Source organism: Polypterus senegalus, chromosome 16 (genome assembly GCF_016835505.1).
Source record: "Polypterus senegalus isolate Bchr_013 chromosome 16, ASM1683550v1, whole genome shotgun sequence".
NCBI classification, from domain to species: domain Eukaryota; kingdom Metazoa; phylum Chordata; class Cladistia; order Polypteriformes; family Polypteridae; genus Polypterus; species Polypterus senegalus.
Window position 1 is genome coordinate 96,351,855 of NC_053169.1, and position 12,604 is coordinate 96,364,458.

The window sequence follows — 12,604 nt, forward strand, 5'->3', positions numbered from 1 at the left end:
CCTTTTTTGTGTTTCTCTTCAAGAGAACAGTACAGTACCCTGTTGTACCTCAAAGAGCCACTTCATAGAATGGATTTACGACCTAAGCAGTGCAGTCAAATGAAGCCACAAATTCAGTTTGCGTTTGTTCTGCAGACCGCGTTGTTTCTAATTACAGGTGCCTCCCAGTATTCTTCATTGTACTCGCAGCACAAGGCCCATTCTACCCGTCTTTTATCGCCGTCTCTCCCCAGGACTTTCTGATGTTCAGCTCTGATTGTAGGCTTGCTCTTCCTCTCTTCATTTTCCTTTGGGAATTCCAATCCAATGCATGACCTCTAATGTTGCTCTGTATTACAGTTGAAATCTGAAGTTTCCATCCACTTCAGGTGAATTCTTTAAAACTCACTTTCTAAGCCCTCCACAGATTTTATACTAACAATGATATAATTTATCATATCATTTAAGACATCCACTTTGTGCAGGCAAATAATTCTTTCGAACAAAGTTCACAGACCTCTTATCACAATGCCAGTGGGTCAGAAGTTATATGAGCTAAATGTTTTGGGTCACCTTCCAACATATTTCTGGAATTTTGGCCCAGTTCTCCAGACTGAACAGGTATGTAACTGGGACAGGTTCGTAGGCCTCTTTGCTCCAACAAGCTTTTTCAATCTGATTGAGGTCAGGGCTTTGTATAATGGCCACTCTAGTACTTTGGCCGTGTCGTACTTTAAGCCATTTTGCCATAACGTTGGAGGTCGATTTGGGGTCGCTTGACCATTTGCGACTGAGCTTCAACTTCTTCACCGAGCTCTCAAGATGTTGCTGCAGTTGTCTCCATCATTTCTATTTTGCGAAGAGCACCTCAAACAGCAAAACACCCCCACAGAATGCTTCACCCTTCCCAAATATTGTTCTTTGGTCTCTTTTTCCTCCGAACATAACAGTGGGCATTATGGACAAATAGTTTGTTCTTGGTTTCATCAGAGCAGTGGACATTTCTCCAGAAAAGTATGAGCTTTGTTCCCATGTCCCACTGCAAACTGCAGTCTGTCGTTTAATGGTGTCTTTGGAGCAGTCGCTTCTTCTTGGCCGAGCAGGCTTTCAGGTTATGTTGATATTGAATTCATTTTAGTGTGAAAAGAGAATGGTCTGTTTCCTCCAGGGAATGGTCCTTTGCTGTAGTTTTGGGACTGATTTGCACTTTTTGTCCCCAAGTACAAGGGCTGGGTGGCCCCATGGCATTTATACTTGCATATTTTTGTTTGTACAGATGAATATGGAACCTTCAGATATTTGTAAATTTGTTTACAAGGACGAATAACATTTGAAGAGGTCCACAATTGTTCTTCTGTTGACTCAGTTTAGGCTAACTAGGTACCAAAATCTAATTGCCTAAAGGCTTGAAATTGTGATATAGTCAATAAAAAAGTGAAAACATCAGTTTGTAAACCTTGTGCCCTGCCTAAAGTCAGTCCTAAATCATATGTGAAATTCATAGTATATTAGTATAAAAACTCTAGATGTGTGTTAGGGTGAGTTTGTTGAAGCTCACTTTAAGTTTAGGAAACTGCAAGTGTGTGTAAGCTTATCTTATTTCTGTACACATCAGTATACAATTTATGCTTCCCCCAGACTGACTATGGCAGCCATGTTCCACTTGAGAAACCAATCACATTTTAACTGTGGACACAGGGGTATAGTTAACTCAGGATGATCCCAGTTTTAAATGCCCATTATAGATACACCCTTTTGTAACTAGAGCTGCTTTTAACAGCTTCCACCTATGAGGAGTAAAACAGCACACACACACACAATTTCACAAAGTTGAAACTGAAATTTGTTTTGTAAGTGATTACCCCAATTATGAAACAAATTAAACCAGTGTCTTGGGGTTTCTAAACCAGCTCCCTAAAGCCCCATTCTTACTTTCATACAGATCCCCATGTCCTTTGCTGCAGAACATGTAGTACATCCCAAATTAATTTCTATTAGTGTCTTACTTACAGCTCTCATCTGCTGGGATGTGTTATTTAAATGTATTGCACTGCATATTTTCCTTTCCACAAAAAAACTTCATAGTTGTCAAGTCACAACCCTTAAATGCCAAACTTGGCTTTGCACAAACCTTTCACTCTCAACACGGCCATGGACGTGAACAAACAAGGCCTCAGAATATGCTGCAGTGCAGCTAGGCTGTCTACTGTGTTCTGTTTAAATACAATTACAAACAAGGGTGGTGAAGGTCAGCAGTAGATATGTAGTCCCATCACTGCATTTGACTGATCATGTTGGTGTAAGCTGCTGCAGACCACTCAGCACAGACCAGACACCAGAGCTCCTCAACAGTTGTGAAGACCTCTGCCCAGGCCATACTGAACTTTCATCTCCATCCGCTGGAGCCCATCTTGCTCATGCACCTGTCACAGATGACATGGACACGAGTTAAAAGGATAAGGGCACCATTTTCAGTTATTTTTCACAATTGAGGTACAAATTCATCTGCAAAAAAAAAATTCCTAACTGATACTGTGCATGTTTTCACATTAGAGAACACCAGCCCAAATAGGGAAAATCTCTGTCCACTTTCACAAAGTTTTTCAACTTGAGAAAACACAACTGCTGCATTTCCATGGCATGTGTATGATGAGAGAAATTCCTGTTCATAATGACCTGTGCAGGTAAGTCATCGCAAGTATGGAACTCACACCAAGATATCCCATATGATAGTAGGGCTACTCGTAGGACTCACCTTTGCATGCTGCTGAGATTTAAATGGAGCAAACAGGAGGCTAAAATTTATCATCGTCTGCTGTAAAGGCTATTCTACCTTAATTACCATTAAACAGAGAGAATGCAAAGCACAACCCCAACCCCATTCTTAAAGTATAAAATGCTGACGACCTAGGAACACCTAGTATTGGGTTACATATAAATAAATGGACTTGAACCTTGTGTTTTTATCTAACTGGTATTCCACAAATGAGTGGCCAATTGCCAGATTTTGCTCTGCTTGCATCTGATATTTTCTGTCAGATTAACTCATTCATGGCAAGGCACCAGGCAGAGATGGCATTCCTGCAAAAGTAACTTAGTGGTACAGAGAGATCTTCACACTCTGCCCTGCCAAAGTTGGGAGCAGGGTTCAGTTCCCCATGACATCAAGATACAAACATCACAGTGTAAAAAAAAAAAATGTGTAGTGACCATAACAATTACAGAGGCACAGCCCTGCTCAGCATCAATGGCAAGGCATTTCCCCAAATTGCTCTGAAGAGACTGCAGGCTCAAGCAGAGAGTATCTTTCAGTTGGTTTAAGTGCAGAGAGATTCACAATCAACATGATCTTCTCAGTAAGGCTGCTACAAGAGAAGACTGAAGAACGTTGCCTTCATCAACTTGACCAAGACTTGAGACATGGTCAGCAGAAGAGTTCCCTTCGCACACCTCCACCTCTTCATAACAGCATGCAGAGGTTGTTAGATCATTTTCATGGGCACTCCCCTTCCAAAGCACAATTAAGCAGGGCTTCAGGGTTTTTGGCTCCTGTGAACAGTCATAGGCCTTTAGGACATCTGATGATGGGGTGTACCTACATGCTAGATCCAACAGCAAGCTTTTCAGCCTTGCACGATTCAGGATACAGACCAAAGTGTGTTTGGTACAGAAAAAGGGGGAAAAAAAAAAAAAAAAAAAAAAAAAAAAGGAGGAGGAAGATGCTTCAGCAGCAAATACCAAACCGTAACCATCAGCTGTCATATGCAGCAGATGTGCCTATGATTGCAACTGGCCAATCTGGTTCAGCCACAGGTTACGATGCTCCACATTCAGAGTTCTTAACTAGGTGCATCTATTGGTTACCCAGAAGGACAAGCCCATCAATTCATCCATTAAGATCTCATTCCTCCATTATCCCACCCTCTTCATCCAATTTTGGGTTACATGGGACCAGAGATTATAAAAGGCAACTTCAAACACGCAAAAAAACAACCTTGGATGAGGGCCAGCACATCACAGGGCATTCTAATGTGTGCACACACACTCTTATATGGACTAATCAATCTTTGGGAAAGAAAAAAAACAGAGCCCCACAATGAAAGTACAACACAAAAAGCACCTAGGCCAATAACTGGACCTTAGACTTATCGAGTACCCACTCACCCAGGATTACTTAGGTTGACTGGGCTGGACTCTTCTCTACCTCCCACAACTCTCCGCCCGTATCAGAGGACGCTGGCGCAGTACTTGGGTTTTTAAATAACTGGAAAACCTCTGCAATTAGTCCAGTCAAGTTTTTTTTTCCCCCCTGAAATGAACAAAACTAAACCAGAACGTGGTTTCCTAACTGTATGAAATTGGTCACCACCATACAAATGGTCAAACATCCCAGTAAAAGATCACTTTTAAAGATAACCAGTAATTACTGCGTATTTTGGGGCCACTGATTAAGAATTTCTCAAAATATTTGGCTGTGTGCTACACATCCACTGTTTTAGAAGTAAACAGTTACTAATATTCCATGCAAAAAAACATTAACACCAACACAAATCAAACTTTGACATTATTTAACATATTCCAAAATACACCAAATGTAACCACTTAAATGAAATGCTAAAAAAAAAAAAAAATTAAAAAAGTAACAATTGATAAACAAGATTTAACAAGTGTTATGTTGAACAGTATAATCATAAGGTTACATACAATCAATGCTTGTTTTAGGATATCAACTGAAAGAGAAATATCTTGAATATTCAACTTAAAACACCACTAAAACTCATAATTTTGTTTAACAAGTCACACGAAAAAACATCCAAGTGGCAGATATTCCAGGATTTCTTACTTCTTTGTAGTTATTCCTGGCAAAGAAGGGGAAAAAAAAAGAAATTAAAATGTACAATTTGTCTGTTTAAAAATAAAACTTAATACTAATTAACATAACTGTACTGACATGTGCTAAGATGTAACATCAGAACTGACCTGCGGTACCCTTACAATTTAAATTTGCCTTTCAGAAGTTTCACGCCATAGTTCCAACAAACTGGGTGAGTGGAGGCTCTTAGTCTCCATGAACTTACAAAATTACAGAAATATTAAAATGTGAACAAACAGTATTACTCTGAAACTCAAAGTGGAGCTACAGAACAAAGTAAGGTGTAAGCAGTAGTGCAAGTTTAGCGTACAGATGTTTGAGTATTTACTGTACTACATATTTTAAGTTCTCATTGAAAATACAAAATCTGCAAAATACAACACAAGGGCTAATTTTATAATTTCTACATTAAAACAATGTATTGCAATATCACCATAAACCCAGTGTGTAAATCTAAGCAAATCACACCATTTGGTGTTTCTTTTGTTAAGCCTGCACTCTGGTTGTCTGTGTAATTGTCTGCATGTTAATGTCTTGTCACTAACTAGAAGCACAACTGGGTTAAGGCCTGAATTCAAGAGATACATTCTACAGAACTGATGTGAATAACAATCATTTACATGTAGCGGAATTTAGATGAAAACTGTTTCATGAAAAGATGGTTTACAGGGAAAGTAAGACTTAACAGGGTTTCCTTTTCATAATCAACAGCAATACTAAAATATAAAATTGCACAACTAAATCATTTTTTTTTGCTTCCATATTAAACAGCAAATCTTGTTTTCCGGAATGCATTTCTTAGTATCTATGGATTATTCTATCACTGATAAAAATTTGAAGAGTGTATCTCCCTCTTAAAGAGGCCACTTAGCGTGTATAAAAGTTGCCTCACACACATACTCCGTGCTGAATAGTGTAAATGGGTCTTATCTAATATAATAAAGTTTGTCCCAAATTGTTGTTCAATTTTCTTTTTAGTTTATTCCCTTTAACAGAGACTGGCAGAATCTACAAACATCTTGCAAAAAAAGTTAATGTCTTCATTCTTGCATTGCAGCTGCTTTCGAAACTGATACAGTGAAAGGGAAAACCATCTCAATAACAAATGGGGAACATCTGAAACGGCACCTTCCCATTTTTATACATCAACCAGCTACATGAGCATAAAGCATAGACTAACTAGCAGAGTGGGAATAAAACTTGGATAAAACATTATGACCCAGAGTTCAACCACCACAATTAATAAAACAGAAACACTGCCATTCTCCAATATCAATAAAAAAAAATTAAGGTCCAATATCTATTCTAAGTCTTCAATAATTTTTTATATTGATAATGAATAGTTTCCAACAAATTATTAAGGAGTTGCCTTGTAACTTATTATATATGTCACTTCATGGACCAAGAGTAATGTTAGTCACATTATGAGATGTGACAGAGGATGCAGGTACAATGGATTTAAAAAATTAAAAGTGTGGAGTCATCTCAGGTAAGAAATAAGTTTCCTTTACGATCAAAAAAAAAAAAAGCACACTGGGCACATGAGTACAACAGTAACGTGGGAGCATATGAAAATAAAATGCACCTGAGCCATGGTGATCCCTCTCTCATTTACATATGTGCATAATCCAGCTGCACTTTAAATGTCACTTTGTTCTTTTTCTTCTGGCACCTCAAGGTTATTTGGCAATAGTGCAGAATCAGAGTCAACAATATTTAAATTTTATTTGCCACAAAATATTTCTTTTGGTTCATAGCTATGGCTTGTACTTCAAGCAAGCAAGCATCCTTTTCTTCATGTGTCTAGTTCCATTCACACTACATGGGATTCAATGACTAATCTGCAAAACTTCTCATTTAAGGGACTCTACACTCATTCCATAATGCAAACCTGGCTGAACAAGAGTACCACCAGTACATCAATCAGAAGAACTCTATCGTACGTGCTACGCCAATGATGAAAATAAGTTAGCGACTGTAGAATCGTTGCACAGGTACCAAAACAAATTTTCATTACAAAACACAAAAAAAAACCTCACAAACCTTCAGTGTGCTAACATATATTGTCGTCACTGGAATTATGTTAAAAGATACAACTTGTTCGATTTTATTGGTGGTTGCTCTAAAAATGTCCGGGTTGAAATGTGTCAAACACTTTTAATACATAATTTTTGTTTAAATCTACAGCTTGCGTTAAACATTCTTGGTTTATACTCAATTCTTTCTTTTTTTTTTTTTTTGAATAAAGCAGTTCCTTAAAAATTGAGTTCTCAGGCCTCATTACCTGAATGGCATTCTATAGCTTTTTCTTAAACTGTTACTGGACAACAGACAATGCCCAATTTAGGTGGAACAAATAACAAATAGTAAAATTAAAGACCAAATTAAAATAAATGAACTTGAAAGAATATAAAAACTAAAATGTGACTGGAAAAATATTTGCATAAACTACATTTTTTTCCACAGAAACCAAAACTTTATAAAAGGATTTCCATATTAAGGCAACATTTGATTCTAATTACCAACTAAAAAGCCCCTGTGGCATTCACACACCAAGTTTGCCATTCCTGAAAAGTCGCTCATGAGGAAAATTTCATCTTCAACAATTTCCAGTGTAAGCAAGTGTAGTCAAGATTTATTACTAGCTACCTATTATTTATTGACTCATAACATTAATGAAAAATACTCCCTTTCCAGTAATACCACAGAAACTTGTACCAGAATTTTAAGCAAAGCCCCTTACACATTAAACTCCATGTTACACATAAACATACTATGTGATGTTTCTCCTAAAAATGTATAGAATGCTATTATATCATACTTGCTTTTTTTTTTCTTTTTTCAAAAACCAAAAGGCAACAGCACCACATTACTGTCACAATCATTATTATTAGTGGTTACAGCCATTGCTATATTCACTAATCTTGGTAATTTTTTCTACCTTCTCTTCTTTGCGCTTGTCCTTCCGTTCTTCATTGTTTTCTACATCCTCATCTTCTTCCTCCACATTTCCCTCACACTGATATTTATCATGCGTCCATTTGGGACTGCTGCCAGACTTTTTGAAAGTGAATCGCCCTCTGCCACGCTGAAATGTGCCACGTCCCCGTCCTCTTTTTGCCCAGTAGTCAACGCCATCATCTCTGTCATCGTGCTACCGTGAAATATGAAATAAATGTTTAGAGGAAATAAGTTGACAATTGAATATTTTCAATTCTCATATTCATTTCAAAAGTAACATTTTTACCAAAATGTCTATTTGCAAATATATAGAAGTAAGCACATCTCTAAAACTAAAGCAGAAAGGCAAAATTCACTGCAGTGATACTTTACTTCACGTACCATGCTGCTTAAGGAACTCAAACTCTAGTTGCTGCATGCCAGACAAACTAAGCTGCATTGCTATTTGTTTTATAATGTAGGAAAACTATCAGCAAGCAACTATCTAAAAACCAGTTTAGTGCCACTGACATTATCTAAACTGACCTTACAGGATGACTACACAGTAACACAACTTACCATACTGGGAGGGGCAGGCCATGAAGTGTGCGTTTTTTTTTTTTAAGCTACCAAAACAAAGCACCTACCCTCATCATGTAAAAGGATACCAACAAGCTATGAGTGAAACAGTAATATTAGAAGGAAAATAAATCAGCTAATGAATCAGTGTTGACATAATCAGTTATAAGAAAGGTATTAAACCTTTGGATACGATTTGCCAAAATAGCATATGCAAAAATTGACTATAAGATTTTAACTTGGCAAACGTGGGCTACATTAAATGAGGTCCTGAAGTAATGTAATGTTTAAAAGAGACTTCTGGCACTGCCACTGAAAAGCAGATGGTGTTTTAGATTATCAAATTCTATAATACATTTATTCAGGAAGTCACTTATGCGACCATGAACCACCTCTAAACTCTTACAGGGCGAGAGAGATTACATGTAAACTGCACAAGGTGGAAGATCAAATTAACAAAAAATTACAACCACTTCTTTGCCTTTAAATCAAAGGTTATTATCCTTTCCAGAAAACAGATGAAATTGAAAGGGCGAAAAAAAAAAACCCAACACAACAAAAAACCCAAAAAGCCTTTTGGTGCCTACTGTCAAGCCCACAACAGGAAGACCAAGCTGACGAAAGAAAATGACACACAGGTTACTGACTATTATATTTATGTACCTGCCGTTTTATAATTGTTGCATTTAACAGTGATGCAGAATATTAATCAGAGTGACCAATAGCAAAAGTGGCGCAGCATATACTAAACATGATGCGTTTTTGTGTGTGTGTGTGTGTTTGCTTGCATCCCATACAATCTCGAGGAAAGCTGGTGTTTACTTCCGGTACTCAAAATTCTGAGATGCCGGTACTAAGAACGAAGTTGTGGTTGCAGAACTACTATGAAGTACACTCTGCTACTCTCATGTTAATTTTACATCTTTGCTACAAACAACTTGCTTCCCAAGTGCAAAACACTTTTACAGTGGTGTGAAAAACTATTTGCCCCCTTCCCGATTTCTTATTCTTTTGCAGGTTTGTCACACAAAATGTTTCTGATCATCAAACACAATTAACCATTAGTCAAATATAACACAAGTAAACACAAAATGCAGTTTTTAAATGATGGTTTTTATTATTTAGGGAGAAAAAAAAATCCAAACCTACATGGCCCTGTGTGAAAAGTAATTGCCCCCTGAACCTAATAACTGGTTGGGCCACCCTTAGCAGCAATAACTGCAATCAAGCGCTTGCGATAACTTGCAATGAGTCTTTTACAGCGCTCTGGAGGAATTTTGGCCCACTCATCTTTGCAGAATTGTTGTAATTCAGCTTTATTTGAGGGTTTTCTAGCATGAACCGCCTTTTTAAGGTCATGCCATAGCATCTCAATTGGATTCAGGTCAGGACTTTGACTAGGCCACTCCAAAGTCTTCATTTTGTTTTTCTTCAGCCATTAAGAGGTGGATTTGCTGGTGTGTTTTGGGTCATTGTCCTGTTGCGGCACCCAAGATCGCTTCAGCTTGAGTTGACGAACAGATGGCCGGACATTCTCCTTCAGGATTTTTTGGTAAACAGTAGAATTCATGGTTCCATCTATCACAGCAAGCCTTCCAGGTCCTGAAGCAGCAAAACAACCCCAGACCATCACACTACCACCACCATATTTTACTGTTGGTATGATGTTCTTTTTCTGAAATGCTGTGTTCCTTTTACGCCACATGTAACAGGACATTTGCCTTCCAAAAAGTTCAACTTTTGTCTCATCAGTCGACAAGGTATTTTCCCAAAAGCCTTGGCAATCATTGAGATGTTTCTTAGCAAAATTGAGATGAGCCCTAATGTTCTTTTTGCTTAACAGTGGTTTGTGTCTTGGAAATCTGCCATGCAGGCCGTTTTTGCCCAGTCTCTTTCTTATGGTGGAGTCGTGAACACTGACCTTAATTGAGGCAAATGACCTGCAGTTCTTCAGACGTTGTCCTGGGGTCTTTTGTGACCTCTCGGATGAGTCGTCTCTGCGTTCTTGGGGTAATTTTGGTCGGCCGGCACTCTTGGGAAGGTTCACCACTGTTCCATGTTTTTGCCATTTGTGGATAATGGCTCTCACTGTGGTTCGCTGGAGTCCCAAGGCTTTAGAAATGGCTTTATAACCTTTACCAGACTGATAGATCTCAATTACTTCTGTTCTCATTTGTTCCTGAATTTCTTTGGATCTTGGCATGATGTGTAGCTTTTGAGGTGCTTTTGGTCTACTTCTCTGTGTCAGGCAGCTCCTATTTAAGTGATTTCTTGATTGAAACAGGTGTGGCAGTAATCAGGCCTGGGGGTGGCTACAGAAATTGAACTCAGGTGTGATACACCGCAGTTAGGTCATTTTTTAACAAGGGGGCAATTACTTTTTCACACAGGGCCATGTAGGTTTGGATTTTTTTTCTCCCTAAATAATAAAACCATCATTTAAAAACTGCATTTTGTATTTACTTGTGTTATATTTGACTAATGGTTAAATGTGTTTGATGATCAGAAACATTTTGTGTGACAAACATGCAAAAAAATAAGAAATCAGGAAGGGGGCAAATAGTTTTTCACACCACTGTATTTTTTCCCCAACATCTGAACTGCCACAGTGGACATCAGAATACCTAGCTGACCTTCAACACTCAATTATATACAAGATCTCAAAGCTACCATCCCTGTACTCTGATATGGGATGACATCTTATTATAAACCAAGGAAGATTTCAACTGTTACAGTAACAGCTATTTAAGTCCTACAACACTAACGCCTTACGTTAGTGACTTCAGTCAGACCAGTATACAGACTAACGACATAAACAAAATGTCACCAGAAACCTTAGGAATTCTAAGAATGAGGGCAATTTCTACATAACATTAAGGATGACAGCCATTCAATTCCTTGTCTTCATTTCAGTCAATCCACTCTACTGATTCCCATGTAGTGCTGGACTCGGGGAAGATATCACTTCAGGACTACTTTAAATATAAGTCAACTGGGTGGAGTTCAAAGTCTACCATTAAACTGGAAGTACACAACAGTAATCACAAGTGTCGTAAAAAGTTAGAAAAATTAGAAATGTAATACGGCCACAAACATGCCATTTCTGGCCGCCCATATTATATATTTTTTAGTTTATACAAACTGAGATGAAAGGTCAACTTTATGTTACAATTCAGAGAATTCGGATGGCTTTGTTTCCCCCTAATTCTTATGAAGTTTCCATGAAATTTCTGACTCAAATTCTCATTTGCCCAATAGTACGTGAATGTAGCACAATACTCCCCAAACCATAGGTATCAACGGTGCCAGTGTTCCAGACCATATCCTTATATGGACAATCCACGTAGCTCTTCACTCCTCTACAGATAAGGAAACCTTTCTCAAAAGCTATTAGGCAGCCTTCCTTTAATCAATCATAAGGCAGTGCTTTAAGAGAATGGCAATGACACAAATGTACCACCACCATCTAGGTCACATTTAATACATGCCAATGTGTTCACCCCTGTGACCGGTCAATGAAGAATACATTTCTCTTGTCATCCAAGCTGATTTTTTTTTTTATATATAAACACAATAGAAATACTATGCTAGAATACTTGTTTGACTAAAGAAGAGCATAAAACAGTAAAAAAATTTAAGTTATCTATAAATTTACTAGTTTGGGATTTGAAAGCAAAACACTGTAGTAAGATTTGATTTTCTGACAGAAAAACTCAGTTCATCAAAGCTGAAAGCAGAATGTCATTAGTGTTTATCCTAAAATGAACCACCCAGTTTGTGTTCTTAAGATTTCTATTTTATACTGTGGCTAGGCACACCTGGAATTCCTTCTTTCTGACTGACTGACTGACTGACAAAAATGTAGTAGTAGACTTTATCAATAATAAATTATCCAATTATGATGATCTAAAGGACCTGGTATTAGGGTACCATGAAATTCACCATTCTTCTAATACCAGTAAAGCTAAGAAAACTGGAAATTTCAAAAACAGGTAGGAGGGAAAAAAGCCTTTCTCCTGTTCCTATTAAGGGGAATGGTGCAGAGATAGCTAGCAATTTCAAGTTTTTGTATATTCTTCTCAATAACATTCTAATTCAATCCAATCACATAACTGCAATAACCAAAAAAGGTCATTAGCCCCACTACTCGTTATGCAATTTTGAAATTACGCATATTTCACATTTTTGTTCATAAGAGGGTTTCAACTTTCAATTATTTTAGTAAATGTACAA

At 37.7% G+C, this 12,604-nt stretch overlaps 1 protein-coding gene across 3 annotated transcripts in view; it reads right to left on the reverse strand.

Annotated features, from left to right (window-relative positions):
• Nucleotides 1-4,625: 4,625 nt before the first annotated feature.
• LOC120516806 (bcl-2-associated transcription factor 1-like) overlaps nucleotides 4,626-12,604 on the reverse strand; it is a 41,263-nt gene continuing 33,284 nt past the window's right edge. For all 3 annotated transcript variants that reach the window (XM_039738753.1, XM_039738755.1, XM_039738752.1), the window contains 2 exons: nucleotides 7,794-8,006; nucleotides 4,626-4,838 (listed from right to left, as the gene is read on the reverse strand). In XM_039738753.1, coding sequence (XP_039594687.1) covers nucleotides 4,833-4,838; nucleotides 7,794-8,006 — 219 coding nt within the window. In that variant the 3' untranslated portion in view covers nucleotides 4,626-4,832. The remainder of the gene's footprint in view (nucleotides 4,839-7,793; nucleotides 8,007-12,604) is intronic.